The sequence below is a fragment of the Squalius cephalus genome, assembly GCF_949319135.1.
Source record: "Squalius cephalus genome assembly, chromosome: 2".
Classification (NCBI taxonomy): Eukaryota; Metazoa; Chordata; class Actinopteri; order Cypriniformes; family Leuciscidae; genus Squalius; species Squalius cephalus.
This window is the reverse complement of record NC_137123.1, coordinates 56,836,293-56,858,105: the sequence shown is the minus strand read 5'-3', so window position 1 is coordinate 56,858,105 and position 21,813 is coordinate 56,836,293. Positions and strand designations below refer to the sequence as shown.

The 21,813-nt window shown below is 36.8% G+C and overlaps 1 protein-coding gene across 3 annotated transcripts in view; it reads right to left on the bottom strand.

Moving 5' to 3' along the window:
• grin2ab (glutamate receptor, ionotropic, N-methyl D-aspartate 2A, b) overlaps positions 1-21,813 on the bottom strand; it is a 104,220-nt gene that overhangs the window by 21,863 nt on the left and 60,544 nt on the right. For all 3 annotated transcript variants that reach the window (XM_079896361.1, XM_079896362.1, XM_079896360.1), the window contains one exon: positions 11,288-11,883. In XM_079896361.1, the coding sequence (XP_079752487.1) occupies positions 11,288-11,883 (596 nt within the window). The remainder of the gene's footprint in view (positions 1-11,287; positions 11,884-21,813) is intronic.

The window sequence follows — 21,813 nt, the reverse complement described above, 5'->3', positions numbered from 1 at the left end:
AATCAAACTTTACCAGTATCGATATGCTAGCTTGATATAAAGAACTAACATGGCTGTTAGTATTCACTATTCATAATGATAAAGTTAGGTATTTTATTACATGTGATTCTGACATGATGTCACTACATGCACTGCGCTCCTCTCCGCTCGGCGCTGGCAAACGTGTCCTCCAGCTGAGCGGTCGGCATCGCGCGTTCATGTGTTTTGGGGGCGTGGCTTTGGAAGGAGCCCAGAAGGGAGGGGGTGGGAGTGAATGGAATAAGTAGCTGTGTTTATTGCAGTCCTGAGAGGACTACAGACACTCGATTTTTATACTCTCTTTTTCAGAGTACTTACATTTTAATTATGTATTGGTATATAAAGACAATTTAAACAAATTTGGGAAAAAGTTTTTTAGAAAAATCCTGCCTACCCTGTATGAAAAGAAAATTCACAAAAAAAAAAAAAAAACGTTTCAATATGTCATTATGGTGATCAAAGATGAGTTTTAAGGGATACAATTATTGACTACAGGGGGACTTTAAGGCTTTGTAATACAAATATCACACAGATGTATAAACTAAAATACATTTACAATAAATATTTAGGATAAAATAAAATATATTTGCTCGAGTTACAAATATATTATGTCCACAATGTTGTTTTTTGGAAACCAGCCAAACTGTTATACTGTAATATTGTAATATAACAATATTACTGTAATATTATAGTAATATTTATTTTTTATTATGCATTAGTAATACATTTCTGTGCTCATTTCTTTCATACATCATATTAAGGCAGTTCAATAAAACCCATAAGACTTTATTTCACATGAAAGAAGACCTTTGAATTTCTTAGTGTTCTTCATGATAGTTTTTAAACAAATTATTCATTCCCTTAGAAAAAGAGCAAGTGGTTTATCTCTTTAGTGGTGTGTCATTGACTTTGGATGATAACATAAAAAAGATTTGCAATTATATGAATTAAGTAACACTGCAGCACTTTATGTTCACCTTGCAGGTTAAGCCTTTTAAATTTAAAGCATGGTTATCACAAATAACTGTGATCAGGCATTTATGTAATAATCCTGACAGACCAATCACAAACTGGGAATTAAAACCTAGAAACAACCATAAATACCCTAGCAACCACATGTGCTAAAACTCATGGTAACACTTTCTATGAAGACCATGAGTAATGAATTATAGCTCCATTTATACTTATAAGTATTACTATTCTATAAATATGTTAATAAAGACTCATTAAGACATATACTGCATTACAAGAACAGTTATATTTACATTTATATTATTTTTAATTAATTACTTAAGTCATGCATTTGCTTTTTCAATGTGCTTTTTCATAATCCATTAGACACTGATTTATAAGTATTAATTAGTCTTGAGGTTCCATGAATGTATTTATAAAGATGCAGCCTGCATTGTTATATTGTTATCTAATTACAATGACTTTTTAGTATTTTAGATTTATTTATGTCAAATTAAGTGAATATATTGTTATTAATAGCTGTGTTGTGTTTTTATAATACAGTTACTAACCTCTATAAATGCATCATTGATGGCTTTAAGTACAGTGAAAACATAGGATGCAATTTTCTTAAAGCAAATGTTAAGAAATCATGAAGATGTGCTCATTATTTGTAAATGTAACTAATGAACAATAATTCCTGTAATAAAAAAAAGAAAAAAGAAAAAAAAGAAAGAAAAAAAAATCATCAATGTTAAAAATAAATAAAAAAATATATATTTTTAATGTTACATACTAGCAAAAACACTGCAAACATTTTTTTAAGTATAATTTCAAACTGCTATAAGCAATACCATGTGTACGGCTGAGGAGATATAGATTTTAACAAATCAAAATACCATTCATGACCTCTAAGGCAAACATTAACCATTAAAGACAATTGATATCTAATTGGTACAGCAAACAAGTGTCTCTGGAACGATTTTACATTAGATCATTTATAAATCAGTGTATAATAGATTATGAGCATGCACATTGAAAAAGCAAATGCATGACTTATAATTATAAAAAATAATATAAATGTTCTATAACTGTTCTTATAATGCAGTATAGGTCTTAATGAGTCTTTATAAATATATTTATAGAATAGTAATACTTACTTATAAATAAATATAAATGGGGCTATAATTCATTATAAGCATGGACTTCATAGAAAGTGTTACCAAACTCATGATAATTTTTCAGCAAAAAATAATGAATTATTAACTGAATAACAGAGACCTTTAAATGGCATTTCGCTAGCACAGACTATGTAAGCGAACAGGTTTGTCAGTAATAATACACAGGCTGACATATCCAATGCAACCAAAGAACTGGCCCAGCAGTTATTACGTTGTTTTGTGTGCCGAAAGATAATAAATATGAGGTCAACAACGAGGGAAAGCTACAACATAATGCTTCAGAATCGATTTTCAGAGATCTTGCCTTGCCTACAAGCGAAGCAAGTAAACAAGGCCAGAATCAAAGGACAGCAAGCGCTGAGGAAAATGTCTGATGAAAAACAGATTGGTGTTCACATAATACAGCGCTGCTACCGCTAAGGTGTTTAATGTTTTAAAAGTATATCAAACGCGGAAAATACCCCCAGATGAAGTCGACTTCAAATCTGTACAGTGAGAAATACAATATGTGTGACTTAAAATAAACCTGAGCGAGGGAAGGAAACAAAAAAAAAAAAAACACAAAACCAAACAGCAGTACTCAAGAAGAGCTGATGGTAATCGATGCCATTTAGTTAATGTGTCAGACTGTGAATAATTTGAAGTAAAGGAGTTGCCACAACTCTGGCAAAACAAAAGGCAGACACTTTTGCCTTAGGCTGTGAAATCACTCAAGCGCTTGTCAGCCTCATGGCAGCGTCTTCTGTGTAAAGGTGATAATGTTGCAGGAGGTGCTTATGAAAGGAGTTGTTGCGTTTGCGATTGAGCAGGCACTGCAGGTCTGGGTTGGGCTCACAACAAACAGTGAGATAAACACAAACACAGACAGAGCTTACAGAACTCTCCAACTAAATAAAGTTTACCCATCATAACTTAGGGATGCATGATTTAACAGAGACCGTATCACCGTATTGACTAAGGATGTGCAAAACTATACAAAAATCTGCATGCGCATCCAAAGTGATTTTAATGTGATTTTAAACCATTCAAGCGCAATGAGACTCACGCACTGTTTTCTGTGCTGCGCACACATCCAAAACGACAAGCGCAAGCCGCCTCTCATACAGTATAGTATGCGATACTGAACTGAGTTCTCTTCCAAGTCTTTTTGCACTTGAACAGACAAACACACACAAATATGTCAAAATATCCTCGTAAACACAGTCGGTTATGTCTCAAGTGAATGCAAACAGTTGACAAAGAAAACACGTGTAATATATTGGATCCGTGCAGCTCTTAAAGGGGTCATGAACTAGCCTAGAAATCTAGACGCACCCTAGCGGCAGCAAAATGTATTTTGCAGCCAGGGTAGTCTAGCAACTCTCGGTTGACTTTCGGAGCTGTAAAAACCTAAATTGGGTCAGGCCAATCACATCGCGTATAGAGTAGGCGGGGCGGGCTTAACATAATGACGACAGAGTTGTGACGGTTCCCTGCTACTTGAAAACAAAGAAGAGTTGCTGCTTCTGGCGAACAGTCTTTCAAATCGGCTTTGGCCGCGACTCTGGAGGACTTGGAGTTAAGTTTTTATTTGAGAAAAGAGCAAAGAACGGCACTTAAGTCATTCTTAAAAAAGGAAGATGTGTTCGTAGTTTTGCCGGCCAGATATGGCAAAAGTCAACTAACGTAAGCTCCGCTGTTGGGAAAACGCTCTGGTTGGTTGAAGCGCTGTCCTATTGCGTGCAGAGGGAATTTGAAAGACAGCTGTTTATCCCGCCCCTCGGATTGAGCCGTGTCTATGGTGAGTTGCCAGACCTAACATCTTGATGTAGGTCTGGCTTGCCAGGCTAGTCATGAACTGCATTGTTTTATTGTTTCATAATGTTTCCTGGGGTGCACTTATATTGTTAGTATGATTTTTACTTCAAAAATTGTCAGAATTTCTAAATAAAAGGCATTTTTCCTCTGATTTGAACGCTCTGTTTGAAGGGGCGTGTCTGCTGTGAGACTTCAGTGTACACGCCCACTGCTATGATTGGCTAACAGCTTTGCATATTATGAAATAGCTAGTATTTCACGTGGAACCCTCTCAAAAACTTTAAGCACGTTTTTGCTATTACAGCTCTCAATGTTAACTACTGATGAAAAGTGATAATTATAGCATTACAATTAGATCTATTTGCATTATATTTAGATCGTGGCATGAAAGGTTGCATTGATGAGCATAGCCAATCACAGACATGTATGCAGCGATCTCGTCATTGCAATTCAATTTCTGCACACTAATGAAAGCTTTCATCATAACTAACAGTGCAAACACAATGTAAATAAGAGATTCGTTGATTATTACGGGAGTTTTGGCGTGAGTCCAGAACTGATAAACAAGCGCTGTTTTATTGACAGCTACAGCTATTGTAAACGGAGCGTTCTTTGATCGCTTTCTATAATTCAATCAGTTTAAATAACAGATTATTTACACCCTACTAAGAAAAACAATGTGAAGTTGACCGTTTAGTCACTGCTTTGATTTACATGACAGGATAAAGAACATCTGACTGTAGCTACATGAATCATTTCATCAGAAATCACTGGTCACAGATCAGGCATTAGAATGAACAGGGTTACTTACATGTTGTGGCAATACTGTCGAGTCCATATCGTAAAAGCCTGCAAAGCCTGCGCTTCTTTGGGGACTGATTTACCAAAGAATCAAGTGAAATGTACCAAATACGAATAAATAATATTCTTATATTATGATGACCTCTTGTATGTCAAAACCTCAAGAAAAAATTTATTTCTCAGTTCATGACCCCTTTAAAGTGACTGCAGTCTAATATTCCTGCTACCATCTCTATAATAACATTAGACAATAAAAAGACAAAATTCACTCACTGTTCTTGACTGAATACATTTTGTAACTATATTTGTAATGTATATTTTATTTATAAAGTTTTATTATTTTTACATTTGATTACAGTTTCTGTTTCTTAAAACACTGTTTATTTCAGTCATATATTTGTTCAGTTGTATTTATTTGTGAAATACATTTACTTCTCTTTAATAATGCCAGAAATTTTTATTAGTTAGGTTAGTTGTTTTTGCTAAGGTATTTTTAAACCATAGGCAAAAGTTTCTAGTGTAAGTGTTCTTTAGCCTGTTGATTTTTGTTCATGGTATTCAGAATTATATGTTTTGTAGTAAGACTTAGAAATAATGTGAATGATATCTATATTTTTTTCACCTTGTTGGAATCGAAATTAGGAATCCAAATCGATAAGCAGAGTCGGAATCAAAATCGTTAAAATTCAAACGATACCCAACCCTAGTTAAATGTCATTTATTAAAATATAAGTTGACTAAATTGCTATAACTTGTATTGCACAAAAACTCTAATTAAATCTAATTCATCACATCCAAAAATCAAAGCCCTCACAAAAACAGGAAACCTTCAGATTATTAAATAATAATGGTTAGAGGTCGTCCAATAATATATTTTGCCAATACCGATCACAAAACAATTGGAAAATTTGGCCAATAACAATATTAACAATAATATAAATGAAAAAATATGATTCACTCATTAAAGACATTCACTTGTTTCATTCCAGAATGAATCAATGTTTTTGAACAAATCACTTATGTTACTGAAACCCTACCACTAACATATAGACTGTAAGTCTAGAAAGCGCAAACACAGACAAGTGAAGTGATGCAAACAATAAAAAGTTGAAACTCTGCTTGACCAACCAAATTCGAGAACGGAAACTAACTTTTTAGATAATTTATACAATTTTTATACAATTGTATATACCGGTAACAGCAGCACTTATTTGCTTGTGTGATATCGCTTACATATAAATTCAGCCATAACATAAAAAAGGTTCTATATCTGTGTATTTCTACAATACTAACTACATACGAATATAGGGACTAATTGCAGCCATAGAGGGCAGCTGTATGTAGGCTATATACATACTGTATGTGTGTGTGTGTGATATTATTAATAGACTTAATTAAGACAATACATACAGTACTTTAGTCAGGAATGGGTTTAGCCCCTGGGCAGACAGAAGGACCAGTGCCAGAACTACACCTGCTACTCAGATGCAGCATTTTAGGTTTGTATGTGTATATGTATATGTATGATTGCCTTAAGATAGAGAGCCAACTGTTTTATTTTTTCCAACTTTAACTGAAATCTTACCGAACATTACACCAGCGTTTTCGATTACAACACGAAGTCTAATTCTCTTTAATGATCATTCTGTTACATAAAATACCACTGCTCACATTACTGTATGTGTATACTTGGCTATAACAAGTATCACAACACATCTATCCATCTTTCTTGGAGGCATTTCGAAGGTTAATTCTAGCTCTGTGGATGGTGGCGTCATACAAAATGCTCCCACATTGAAGAGTCTGCAGTGTCCCAGATACAGACAGCCTTAGCAACGAGGGAGAGATCAAAAGGAACACCTACTCGGAGCAGACGGATACCAACGCTGCAAACAGCTACTGATGGTAACCCATGGCAACTCCTGATAACTGTGCATTCTGAAAAAAAAAACAGCAAGTGCCTTCGCAATCTAAACTAACAGTAGATTTTGTTTCAGACTACCGTGTGCGATACGGACATCTTCACAGCCAATGTAGACATCCCAAGGTTGCCCTCGCAGCTCAGAACGGAACTGAAAACCAATTCAATCATTGAGATATAAAAGGAACTGGGCAGGAGGAATTAAATGGGATCCAAAATAGCAATCTTTGTGCTTCCTTAAATATCCAGCACCTCTCAAATGGAGCAAGAAAATGTGTTGCCTGAAAAAACTCCTTGTTTGTCACTGCTTAGTAAGCTGAGAACCAGAAAGAAAAACATTTACAGACATAAAAGACAAGAAAAATAAGGAAATTCAAGCAACAGTACATGCATGGTATCTGCAGTTTCAAATTTAAGACTTTTTTAAGATATTTTTTATGACCTGCACAAATAAAATCAATATGTCCAAACTAGGGATGTCAATTTACATGTATTCCCATAATCAATCATTGCTTAAATTAAATTAATTGATTAATCGTTAACCTTAACCTCTTAAATCCGAAGTGTGGCCGCTGCCAAGTGATCATGTCACTTAACCACTTGCTTTACCAACACAAAATAGGCGTAATTTTAAAGCTTAAGCTTGGCCTTACAGTGAATATAAGGAATATGACCATCACTTAACAAGTGCCCTTAAAAATTGCTGACATATTAGAAGTGCTCTATTTCCATAGCGTGAAAAACTGCTTCACATGAAAATGTGATCTGTAAAATCATAGTAGGCTACATAACAGACATGTCATGTATTGCTGAAAATGTCTCAAAGAGCAGAATGCAAGCTTATTTGTATGTATTTGTATGAAAAAGTGCAGCCGACGATGATGCTTTTGTGTCAAGTTTTGGTTTGTAACTTAGTAAAACAGTAAACTAGTAGATCATGTATCTTTATTTAGAGCAGGTGGTCTCGACACAAGACAACAATGCATAGATCACGGAATAACATGACATGCTGCTTGGCTAAAGCTATAGGACTTAAGGGATCCGATCGCAGCATTGTGATCATGACGCAGTTTTTTCCAACGCCATTTAAAAGTTCAACCAATGGAAACCGGATCTCAGGTATGGTGGGTAGGGACGATGTGTAGAGACCAATCGGACAATGTTTTACAACTGAAGAGCGGTTGGATTGGTTTGGTTTGTTGCTCAGATTGACAGGTCTTGATTTACCACCATATAATATGAGCACACAGCTGAAACAGCGCTGGAAGATAATCAATCATCAACCAGGATCTTATTACTTGTTTATTCTATGTAGCCTACTTTCACTGTGTAGTTCTTATGTTCAGTAAAATCCCTTGTTTGGAGGGTTTATTATGTTTTGAAATAAAAGACTAACCTACCTAATCCATTGCATGGCTTGAAGACATTAATACACTTACAACTCTGGCGCGCTTGCATCATTTTTCCTCGTGTGCCCGCTGCATGTGTTTTGCGCATCATTGTGAGTCGCATGCACCCTAATGATGACCTTGCTTAATCGACCATCGATAAATACACCGAAATACACCAGTACTCTTATTTTGAAATGTATCTGACTGACCCAAAGATTAAATATGCACTCTTACAACTATCTTCAACATATTACAGTATAAACACCATAAAGAAAACATTGTCATAATTCATAAAAAATGTATCATAAACAATCACTTTGCATAAATGTGCACTACTTATTGAATTCAAACTGCTCTGAAACAAGCATGTAGAACGTGCAGCAGTGCTGTTAAAAGCTTGCAGCGCTAACATTCAATTAAGACAGTCTTTTGAAGTTTAATAATTATATTAAAATGTGACACAATTCCTGTTTTTCTATCCCCAAATTTAAGACCTCTTAAAATTATAATTAAGACATCTGTTATACCATTTAACTCTTTCCCCACCAGCATTTTTGAAAAAAGTTGCCAGCAAGCATTTTGTCTCACAAATGACGGAAATTTTCATCAATGGCAGGGAAAGGATTAAAATATGTAAGGCTTGAAAAACTGAATTTCAAACATTAAAACTTTTAAGGATTCACAGGAACATTGTAAGTCATTTTATTCATTTATGTTATGCAAGTTGCATAGTTTCACAAGATCTAGACCAATGGTTCTCCACTGGTTTGGCCATGGGACCCATATTTTCCCATGGTCATTAAGCCGCGACTCAAAATTTTAAGTCAAATTTATGTCTCAAAAATGGTTGACACACAAGTACCATCCCACTTTACTTAACTAGTTGGTATGAGCAACCACAGTCCTCAAAAATATAGAAAATAACACAGTGAAAACAAACAGTTACCATGGTATACACAATACTAACATGAACTGTTAATAAAACATAAGGATACTAATCCTGATGAATAGAATGAACATCACACCTTTAAGCAAATCCTTCCCAGCTAACACACGATGTACAGTACCAGTTACATAATTTATTGGTACTTTTTGGTAATTTCATGATTAACAACGTAATTACGACGTTGCATGCAGCTGAAGCGCAGCTGAAGAGAAAGCTTTCACGCATTTCTTTCAAATTAAAAATTTCTCATCAGAAAAATATTTAGAATTTTTGTTGTTGTTGTTTTTGTTTCTTCAACTACACATTGCGCGACCCACTCAAAATGGTCTTGCGACCCACTTTTTGACTAGACTATAGTGGTTCACAATGCTACCCGCTGTCCAACACAATAAACAATGGTCCCCCATATAGTCTAAAATCTTTCAGATATTCTTGCTGTAATTATGAAAAAGTTGCTTGTTTTCAAAAACTTTTTATTAACAGTAACTAAGAGTATTGATATATTACATTAAATGAACCATGATTCATTTTATGATTGCAGAAGCTGTACGTTCTTCAATAAAAAAATAGATTTTTAGTAATTACAGTAGTTATTGATCTATTAGTTATTGATAGTTTGTGTTTTTTAGCATTTTAATTTAGGTTAGAGATTATTTTAGTATATTATTAATAATCTTTATTATATTTCAGTAATCATTTTTACATTTAAATACTTTTAAGTAGGGATGTAACCAAAACCGAATACCAAAGGCACGGATAATGGCTTCAAAAAGAATAACAAATTCTGCCGAATAATAGAAAAAATATTTGGCAAACAGTCACTCCTCATGTTTGCTGGATAACAGGTGAGCCAGGGAATAGCACGATTTACATACAGTATACATACATGCAGAAACGGCAACGCGGCTATTTGATTTGCGATCGTTTGATTTTTTTTGTGTATCATATTGTTAAAGGTTTAAACCATTTTAATAGAGTCTATTTGAGAACAACTGATCTCGGGACCTTCCACAAAATCAGTGAACTAAAATAAATGCTGTTGGCTGTTTCTTTTTATTGACCTTTATGTTTGGCTACAAGACTTGCATGCTATTATGTTTTAAACCCCAGATGGTCACAGATGCTCATAGCATGCACACTTGTGACAGACTCAGAGTAGTCGTAAATTTTTTTGAAATCTGGCCAAACGGTCAGATGTGTGCATTGGTGCGTCTCTGAGCAGCAATGACCAACAGCCGATAAGATTTCCAGGAGAAACAGCGCTAGAGGAGGGCGAGGCAGTGGGAAGTCGAAGCCAAAAAAACAAAAAAAACATCAAAGTGTCCCACGTCTGCTCCACCACTGTCTCATCCGTATTGTTTGGCTCTTTTTTTCCCCATTCTGTGCAAATGTTGTCAAGAATGGACTAAATATGGGTTACCAAGTGCACGAATTTGTGCCTTGCGAAGGGTGCTGAGTTTGTGTCTTGTAGTGCGTGGAGGTCTGTAATGCCTGGAGAAAGCTGTCCGTTAGCATTCATCTCAATGCCAGTTGGTCGGTCTTCTCGGAAATACGCAATTTGAATTCTGCCATCTTTGCTCACAGCCACTCAGTTCCGGACACAATTGTTTACGAGTCAATCAGAGGCTAACTGGACCATGTTAAACAGCCAAACCTTGACCCCTTGCTGTGCGCCTGTCCATATTTGTCTCTCAAAACAACCAATTTGATGGCATTAGCCTCTCTGTTGCCCCCAAAACTCCCAAATGCGTCCATATTGCAGACTGACCAGTGTGCACAATGTAAGTTGGAAAAAATTGTTCTCTGGAAAAAATGAGAGTTTTGACAGCTACAATTAAAGGGTCACTTATGTACAAAAAAAACAGGTTTTTCTAGGCCACTCGTATACTGAACATTATTTTGACACTTTTGTCAAAAGTACTCCTCATTTCTAAGTGCACCTATTGCAGAGTGGAATAATGTACCCTGAAAATCAATGTTAGCCACTTTGCTGTACTGAATTACAAGAAACAGTACTAATAGTCAGAGTTAGAAGCTTGTAAAAGGAACTGCTTGCCCAAAGAAATAGGTGGCTGAGTTGTAGTCCAGATAGGCAAGCCAAAAGAGTGTCTAAATAAGTATGTTGAGATTACAGAGTTTGAACAAGATCATGCAGTATCATGTTAACATCGATGCTGGAGTATAACTACCATTGCATAGTACATTTAAGACATTTCCTTTAGTTTACTTCTACATTTGTGCATGTTCATCCATTTCATTATGCAAACAGCTATAAGCTTACCTGCGCAGAGCACTTGCCGGCACCTCTGGCTTCTCAGATTGGCCGTAGCAGCTAGCTGTACCGTCGGGTATTCGACCTTCCTCTCTGAACATGGCAGCGGCCGCAGAACTGATAATTCCCACAGCATCCTGCACGCGCTTCTCCAGGGGATAATCCCATTCGTCGTACGCCACAGAAATCATCCCTGTCGGAAAGGCTTCCGGGGTATGTTCGATATTTCCTGTCGTCAAACTAGGAACAATCCACACAAAGCCAGCCCCGGTGAGCCCTAGCGAACGGGCTTCATCCATGACCAGCGCTGCTTCGTCTTTGGAGCAGTAGAGGAGGATGACGGGTGACTGGATGCGTTTAAGCTGCACGTGGGCTCGGTCCTCAGGTTCGCCAACACCGTCCAGCGTCACTACGCCCTGAAGGTCCCAACGAATGAAGCTGTGGTCCACTGTGACACGTACGGTGGCTATGAACTCTTGGAAACCTGGGAACTTGGTGGTGACCACTGAGAATATGTGCCAGTCGTACTCCTCCATTATAGCAAGCATCAACAACGCCTCCTGCTGGAGCGAGGCCCCAAACTGGAAAAACGAAGAACTGGCATCCTGGAAGAAAGAGAGAGAAAGACAGAGAGATAGCAAGAGGGAGGGAGAGCCAGAAAGAACAGGTGGTGGGAAAGAAAAGGAGAAAGGGAAACATGAGTAGGAGGGAAGACAGAAGAGGAAAGTTAGATAAAGAAATACAAACCATCAGTTGTCACATCCGACTCTGATAGTTGGGTAATTGTACTTCCACCTGCATTTTTGCCAATCGACAGTTGTCAGTTCTGATATATCAACTAATACAACCTTAGCTGAGCCTTAACAAGAAAACATCAACATTTCCATGTTAAGCTTAACAAGACATGGTAAGCCTTTCTGTAAGCCTTTTATTTCATTTTAAATGTGCAACGTATCATGATGTGGTAAATAGTGAGGTGATTCTCAGACAGTGTTACTGGGAGAACAAGGAAATGTGGAAAAAACTATGAGCTGCACGGTGTGAGGATTTCATGTAGCCAACTCAAGTACAAAGAGACAATTTTAATGTTACTACTAATGTTTCACTGATGCTGTTGCAGCACATTATTCTCCCGTTTTATTTCAAACCTAATGTCGTTGCAGACATAATGTTTCCATCTTCGCCATTATTTACACTGCATAAATCTACACCAAACTCACAGCTGCAATTTATCTTGTTGTATAACATTTTGTCATTATACATTCACGTTCATTTGGTTAGGACTAGAAAGATCCCTTTATTTTATGTTTTTTTTTTTATGTCCATGGAAAGTATATGGAATAAAAAGAGCATGAAAACAATGGGAACATCATTGCACACAGTAAACAATAACATTGCACATATAGAACCATTTTTACTCATAAATGTATGTTTTTGGGGGGGGGGGGGGGGTTGTGGTGTATGCCACTGTCTTTATCTAACGTTGTTTAATGTGCGGTCTTGTTTATAGTGTATTTTTTTCATTTTCTTAATAAAAAAACTACTGTTTGAACCGCTGTTTTCACACATAAAAACCTGTATCAGAGTGAGTGAGTGAGTGAGTGAGTGAGTGTGTGTGTGTGTGTGTGCGTGTGTGTGTGTGTGTGTGTGTGACCTTACACTGCTGCTCAAAGGTTTGCTGGCAATACGATTTTTTTTTTATTATTACCCTTTATTTTGCAAGGATGCGTTAAATTTGTTAGTAACTATAAAAACATTTATAATGTTAAAACGTTTCCAATTCAAATATATGCTGTTCTTTTGAACTTTCTATTTATCAAAGGATCTTTAAAAAATGCAACAAAGTTTCCACAAAAATATAAAACAGCACAACTTTTTTCAACATTGATAATAATAAGAAATGTTTCTTGAGCGCCAAATCAGCATATCTGAATGATTTCTGAAGGATCATGTGACCCTGAAGACTGGAGAAATGGTTGCTGAAAATTCTATTTTGCCATTGGACTAATACAAATACACTTTAAACCATATCAAATAGGTATACAATTTATTTTATAAGAGAGAAAAGAGATTTTCATAAAAAACATTAAAAAAAAATACCAATCCCAAACTTGAATGGTAGTGTATTTTGATATGTTGTATCTAATGCAATGATATTCATACATTTTTAAGCTGGTCTTTTTGAGGCCACTGTATGTACTCCTGTAAACCATAAAATATCTGCTTTCATCCAGTCGTATAACATGAAATTATTTTGCTTTGTTTCATCACCCCTGAAAAACAATTGAAAACGGCTGTTTCTCACTGCCGCTGATAAAGCAGAAGTTTCTTTACCCCACTGTTGAAGCCGTCAGCTTTGCAAACTTGGAAGTGTGAAAAAGGTCTATAGAGGGAACAGGAATGAGCAAGAGAGAAGGGCATGGATAAGGAGCAGACAGTGAACCGTTGAATAGAGGAGAGGGGAGAAAGACAGAAATTGCTGCACACTGTCACACTGGAGTCGCTGACTGAGTTAAGAATAATGACTGCATCCTTGTGCTGTGACAGCTTGATATCTCAGAATACAAAAACACATAAACGGGCGACAATGGGACTTATGAATATCATGGTTCACACGCTGTGCAAACACACAGACGCTGATCTGTCCACCATAGTGCTGTGACAGATTTAAAATACTGAGCTTAAGCAAACAGTGACACACAAATAAACAGGTAAGGAGGAGGTACTTGCCAAGGATTAGCACCATACTTCGAGCAGAGTAAAAAAAAAGAGGCCAAAGGCAATTGAATTTACATGAGGTAAATGTCTCATCCAAACTGTACCTCACTGTAACTGAACCTACGGAGAAAATTGAATCTATGGCATGTAACTGAGTCACAAAGCAATACATCTCCACTGATGCAAAACAGAGCGAGCACCAAAATTCACATAAATCAGTTATGTCACGTTCTAAATATATATCACACAAACAATTCAGGAGATATTAAAACTGTGTCCCAGATACACTGAGGAGTTAATAAATCAATGCAAATGTAGTGGCTGCACTCAATGTTTTGGATGGTCCCTTTTGCACTATGAATGCAGCACTTCAGGGTTTAAGAGGCTCTAGGATGAAACTGGATTAGAGGTATGCACACAGCTCGGGCACGCTCATATTCAGGTGCATGCGCACACACATACACACGAAGGCCCACACCAATCTCAGGTGTAAACGAATATAGGCAAAGGTACACATCTGCACACGTACAGTGTGTCTAATCAAAAATACCCAATTTCAGACCAGGTTTCGAAAATTAATCATAGAGACTCACACATAAGAATAGGTTGGGGTTTTTTTTGGTGCTTGAGGTGCTGAGAGGTTTTCCAGTTTGGCAGGAGGTTGATAAGCATGTGAAGAGGGTTAGGATTTAGCCGCAGAGCTAGAGGTTTCCAGGTAGATGCACACACAAACAAACACATAAAAGATGTGTGCGCCTGGAAATTGCTTTAATCAGAGAGGGTATGAGGGTCAGAGCGTGAAAATATCTTTCCATTAAAGCGCTTCTTCAATCTTGTCATCCATTTGTCCACACATCCTGACCTTGGAGCTGCCATTTTCTTGATAATGCATGCATACTAATGTTGCTTAATGAAAACACTTGATTGCCACTATAGATATACATTATAATCATTGCAATCACTGCAACGCTCTGTAATCTTTCTTTTTTTTGTGTGTGCTTTTTTTTGTTTTACTTTTTGTTTTACAGCTCTGGAGTGTCATGCAAATTTAATAATAGAAGAAATGGAAAAAATCATATCAATAATTCAACATCCTCATGGATCTTTTGAAGTAATCTCAAAGGATATGGACAGACTCCAGAGTTTATCCTGATCATCCACACTTACTGATGCTTACTAAACACACATTCTGATTAGACACCAACAGCCCTGAAATGCTCATTCATATTTGTATTTCCAAAATACAGTTTATCAAAGATTATATGATTTGTTTATGATGGCTGTTAGCATTATGATTTAGCAGATGACGCTTGGGAGTTTGCTGTCCTACGGTAATATATATACATATATTTAAATATAGAAGTTTAAACACATTAGAGAGTAATGAGCAATTCTGGCATTAAAGACATTTGGAATAAATCTTTCTGAATGAATGCTGTTTGTCCCAAAGCAATCCCATTTTTTTGGTGGAAATGCCTGCTGTTCTCACTTCATCAAAGAGGTAGAAGAAGAGAAAATGCTCCCTGTTCTGCTTTTACTCAGCAGAGACTGGCCAGGATTTGAACAGCTGTGTGACTGACAATCCAGAAGAAAAAAACAGACAAAAAAGGACCTCCGGACAGGGGAAAAAAGAGACCAGCATTCACCCTCATTACTTTTGTATTTAGGAGAATGATGGAGGTAGTAAGCAGTCTTGAGATTTCAGGGTCGACTTGCTTCTCAATGTTTTACACGTAAAGATGCCCAATATATCAGTAACATATTGGTTATCAGCAAATTAGAAATGTTTTAGATCATCAGTACTGGTCGTTATTGGATATTTAATTGTACATTTATTTTTACATTTAGATTGAGTGCTTAGTGATGACAAAGGCAAAAAAAATCTTTGAACACTGATAATAAAAAAAAAAAAGTATGCTAAATGTAATCTTTAGTAAATCCTCCCCCCACCCCCCACCCACCCCAAAAAATATCCATGTTTAACGATTTAGAGTTTTTACCAGAGCTATCACGATTCCTTGATTAAATCAGAGTACTCAAAAAATTCTTAATTGCGATTGACCCGTGTTGATTAACCAGAAAAAGTGTCACATTCCCACGGACAAGAATACATTAACTGAATTTATTAGACCATTTTCTAAAGCTGCAAGATATATTATTTAAAACCATTTAAAAATCATACTATAGCATAGTGCTATTGTGAATTCATGAAGGCTATGATTCAATAAAAAAATAATAATAATAAAAAAAAAATATATAATAATAATAATAATAATAATAATAATAATAATTATTATTATTATTATTATTATTATTATTATTATTATTATTATTATTATTATTATTATTATTATTATTATTATTATATATATATATATATATATATATATATATATATATATATATATATATATATATATATATATATATAGTGAATTCAGGTTGAGTGGGACACTTTTTTCCAGTCAACCTGAATTCACTATATATAAAATCCGCACTGCGGTTTTAATATATACACACTATATTTATTTGCATGCATGTAGGTTACGTGCATCTCAGAGCGGCTCCATTCACAGTAAATGCTGCTCCATACAAACTGTTTTAATTTACATGCGTCTCAAACTGTATGTCTGTATATTCTGTAAGTTTGGTTGGCTTTTAACATTCACCTGGGAACGCAATTTTGTGGCGATTTCCTCAGATTTGTAAGGTAAATAGTTTATAAACATATGCCAACACAGCGGAACACATCAATATGTTTCAAAATATGCAAACTGTTAATCACTAACTCAAAATAAAAGTTTAAAACCTGCTCTGAATTTGCATGTTATGATGTCCACATATTCTTGTTCAAGAAATTACAGTGGCTGTGGCATTTCAATCATAAAGAAGTGGCCAAATAAAAATATTAAAATCATTGGTGAGCATGAGAGACTTCTTTTATAGTTGGTATGAGAGATCTTACCAAATATAAACTTTTGAATGGCAGTGTAGGTGTTGAATGGATGAGGAGAAAATGCAAATGTTGAGGAGAAAATGTTTATACAACAGTATAAACACACTATGGTATAATAACACATAGAAAAAAAAGAAGAAAAAAAAAATATATAAATTATGCTTATTGCACACATTAGACTCATTTCAGCAAGTAAGAGAGGGTAAAAGACAGTCCATGATGTTAATTAATTTAGACAGTACTCGGCCAATTATCTCCTCCAGTCTAATTTAGACCCAACAACAAAACTTGCATTTTTGGTTGAACATGTTCAACCCTTTAGCATCCCCAGCTCTTATTTGCTCTGATGAGTACAGTTATGAATGAAGGAGAGAATGGGGCCGTACTTCCTTTTTGGCATGAAAGTGGCACCACAGGCATTCTGCTGGAAGAACTATCTCTGCCACTGGGTGTTATTCCACCACTGGCCTCTCAGATCAGATCAATAAAGGACACTCAGAAAAGATCACCTTCGGTACACTGTCAGCCCCCACCTTTGAGCTGATGCTATGAGCCCTAGACTTCAACCTATACCTTCATAAAGACATATTAGAGTCTGGATCCATCAATCAGAAACTGCCCCTTGCAAAGTCCAGATACAGGAGGTACATGAAGCCTTAGGCCCCGTCCACACTACTGCGTTTTCATTTAGAAACGGAGAATTAAAACGAATACGATCTCCGTCCACACCAGCGTTTTAGCTGCGTATTAGAATTGATCTCCGTCCACATTAAAACGACTGAAAACGCGGATCACGTGACCATTCACCAACACTGGGCATGCGCGTGGCGGTGTAAACACAACTCCATTGATAAAATTATCCCACCATGCGCTGGTTCTTCCCGGGTTAATCCAAAACCGACGCTCCATGTACGGTCGATACCGCCGCTGCACACGGGAATTGTCACAGATCGCTCGAATAATCCTCCGGCGCATGTAGGCAGTTATAGCATTGTAAAATGCAGAATTTACTTGGACAACAGCTGCTAGCAAAGATAGCCTATAACTTACACCATGACTGATGACACCCAATCATAGAGCCGAGCGTGAGCTTCTACTACGTCATCGTTTCTAAAGTCCTCCGTTTTGACCCGTCCACACTAAAACGCCCTCCGGAGATTCAAAACGAAAAAAACGGGTCGGCAGCGTTTCTAAACTTCTCCGTTTTGGGTCTCCGTTTTTGCCGTTTCAGTGTGGACGGGAGGTGCAAACGTAGCAAAAGGTCTCCGTTTTTAAACGTAAACGCACCGTCCTTCGGATGAGACGTTAAACCGAGGTCCTGACTCTCTGTGGTCATTAAAAATCCCAGGATATCCTTCGAAAAAGAGTGGGGGTGTAACCCCGGCATCCTGGCCAAATTTGCCCCTTGGCCCCTGTCCATCATGGCCTCCTAATCATCCCCATATACTGATTGGCTTCATCACTGACTCCTCTCCACCAGTAAGCTGGTGTGTGGTGGGCGTTCTGGCGCAATATGGCTGCCGTCGCATCATCCAAGTGGATGATGCACATTGGTGGTGGTTGAGGAGATTCCCCCATCTATGTAAAGCGCTTTGAGGTCTCAGAAAAAGCGCTATATAAATGTAACGAATTATTATTATTAATTATAATTATTAGTGTGGACGGGGCCTTAGCAATCAAGTGTACTGTTCTGGAGCCGTGATAATATCTGTGATAGTAAAAGAAAACCAGACTCATCTGAACATGATTTCTTGTGCATGGGGCCACCTGACACCCTTTGACCTCACCACCTGTGCTACAGCCACTGACCCGGAAGCTTGCCAACAAATCTTGCCATCTTCACCTCTGCCACTTCAATGCACAGCAAGAGACCCACTGGGAACACCAGTGAGATGATTTCAAATCATTTCATGTAGACTGACCCTAGTATCACTATCTGAAGTAGTTGCATTGCCATTTTGTGTTAAGTTCAGAGGAAAATAAATAATTGTTGTGTTATAATACCCTGGTGAAAAATAAATATGCTACGAACATTATACATTTTGGAATACTCATATGGTATTTTATGGTATAAAGTTACGCTGCCATGTCAGCAAAAATATAAAATGTTCATCTGCACTGAAATCATGTGTAGATTGATTTTGGCAGTACACAGAAAAAACAAGTCCTATACAACCCATGCAATTTGGTTATCTTGTTTAAAAGTCTGTCTTGCTGCATTCAAGATAAAGCAACAACAAAAACAACCAAAATCGCAAAAAATTCACAAAAATGACATTTAAATGTGCATTGTATCCATTGTATGACTCAACTCTAGTGATAACACTGTGTCTTGGGATTTTTTCTGAATCCTGCTTCTATAAAGACTCACTGAAGGCAGCAATGGAACATTTCAGTAGTGTAAAATTACTCTTGCACTGAGAGGGTAAAACAAATGATGAAATCTCATGAGTAGGAGATAATGAGCCAGTTAAGTTAGCAAAACTGAGATAAATAAGATAAAGGCAGACCAGGACAAAATGACAGAGAGGAAAAATGTGCAGCGAGAAAGAACCTGACAGTATCCGAACCATACAATTTCATCTTTGAATAATGGCCTTAGGATCAATGGTATAAGGGTACAACTGGTTCTCTCTCATTTGTCACTGCTGGCGATTAGACTGTTGGCTCTTATCCACACAAATGCCTTAAAAATCATTGGATGGGACTTTATTTGGTAGCTTGACTATAACTCTGCTTAGGCACCCTATGAGCGTTCAGGCTCAAACAACAAAACATGTTTAAAACAATTGTTTAATCTGAATCCAACTGTGTGTATTTGATATTTGAACGACAGCAAACAAGGAGGCACTGAAGGTGGCAACAGTACAAGCCTGGCAGAGCATCACAAAGGCACATGTCCAATGTCTACAGTATGAGTTGTTAGCTTCAGGTAATGAACAACTGCTAAACTATACTGCTTTCCAGTGTTGTGCAAAATTCAACGTAATACTGATTTATAAAATATAATGTAGTGAAGCAATTTTAGCTGTGCATAGAAAAATTGTCTCACGAGTTTTGCGTCATCTGAACGGCTTTTCAAATCGGCCTTTAAAGAGACCCCCAATCAAACTACATAAAGCTATCGACCCGATAACGATCAGTGCCCGATCAATCGGAGCACCCTATCCATCCATCCATCTATCTATCTATCTACCATCCGTCCATCCATCCATCATCTTCTTTTTGGGGCCACTCTAGGACTATAACCAAAGGCATCTAAATGTCTTTACTCATGCTAGCATTATACCAGTTATAATTCCTTTGACTATAGGTCTCACAAGAGCTTCTTTTATTCCTTCTTGTTCGTTTATTCGTTTGAAAGTTGTCTTCTAATAAAGAAGTTCACTGTCTCTCCTGTCACTTTTCCTGTCTCCTGTCCTCAAACTTTTTTTACCAAACATTCTCTTTTTTCATTTAGAATCAGAATGCTCTTTCATTTCTAACATCTTTCCGAAAATGCCTCCATGAAGTACATTCCTTCCACCACTCTTCCCAAATATTCTTTCATCAGAACACTGTACTTGTTTATTTCAACCATCCATCATCCACCTAACCATACTCTCAGCCATCAAAACGTAACGTTTTTCACTTCACACACACCTCCACCCTGACATCTCTCCATTCCTAAAGCCCTTTATCACAACAACCACTCATCCATCAAATACCACTATGATACACGCTTACACACATAGAGAGCGAGAGATATAGGCAGGGTTTATATTTTGCCACATGTGTCACTTATCACTTATGTGTTCTCTCTTTTGGAAAAATGCAAGATATATTATATAATTTAGTATTCAGTATGCATACAGAAACACATGGGCATGCGTGTGTACATTAGTTCGGTGCTGAGTCTCTCTTTTTGAGCGGAAACACATTATTCTTTCTGCTTGCAGAAACAATGCCTTTTTAATGTCTATATTATTCTCCCCTTAGGCCATTCAAACCATCAAATACTCAAAATCCCAGAATTCATTATAACTTCATTACTGTGGAAAACTCAAAGTCCAATAAACTTATAAGAGCAGAAGCATCATGCGACTTAAGGAAGACTGAGTTCACACCGTGAAGTGCCATTCAACCAAAGTAAGCATTTCTTCCAATCCCTGCCCTTATTAGATCACGCGTAATGAGAGCACTATGAGAAAAAAACAAAATTCAAATCCCATATTAACCACTACCTATGACTGGGCCCACACAGAATTTTCATGCCTTTGCAAATTTTCTGCTCTGATTGTGATGGAAAATCTGCGGAACGGATTTAAAGTCAACATGAAACAGTATTCACAACCTATTTTACTTAAATAATGTGGCATATCTGAAACAGAATATTACAGGATAAACAAAAAGTAGGATGGAATTTTATCCACTGGAATTGAGTGGACTGAGAAAAGTGGTTACAAACTAAAATGAAGCAAATTCACAGCCGAAGCAATATATATATTTTTTTTTTATTAGAACTACATGCACCAAGGATGCACAATAAAACCATGAACATGTATTAAGCAGGTCAATTCTGATTTCATGTAACCTTTGCTGAGTCTAACTATCAGGAGGTGGATCATGTGAGATCTATCGCCTTAAGTGCACTACGTAATACTGACAGCTAGAGGTTTTGTTTTTTCCCCGTCCCATCCCCTCCTCCTCAGACTCGATGTTTTGCCAGACTGAGGACATGTAACAGAAATAAGCGTAATTGACAATTGGAAAGCGACAAGCTTGACAGTATAAGTTGTTCAGCTTGTACATTTGCTAAATTTTTATTGCCGAGGCTTTTTATGTTGAGCAGAATTTGCGATCTCAGACAGTTTTTTGTTTG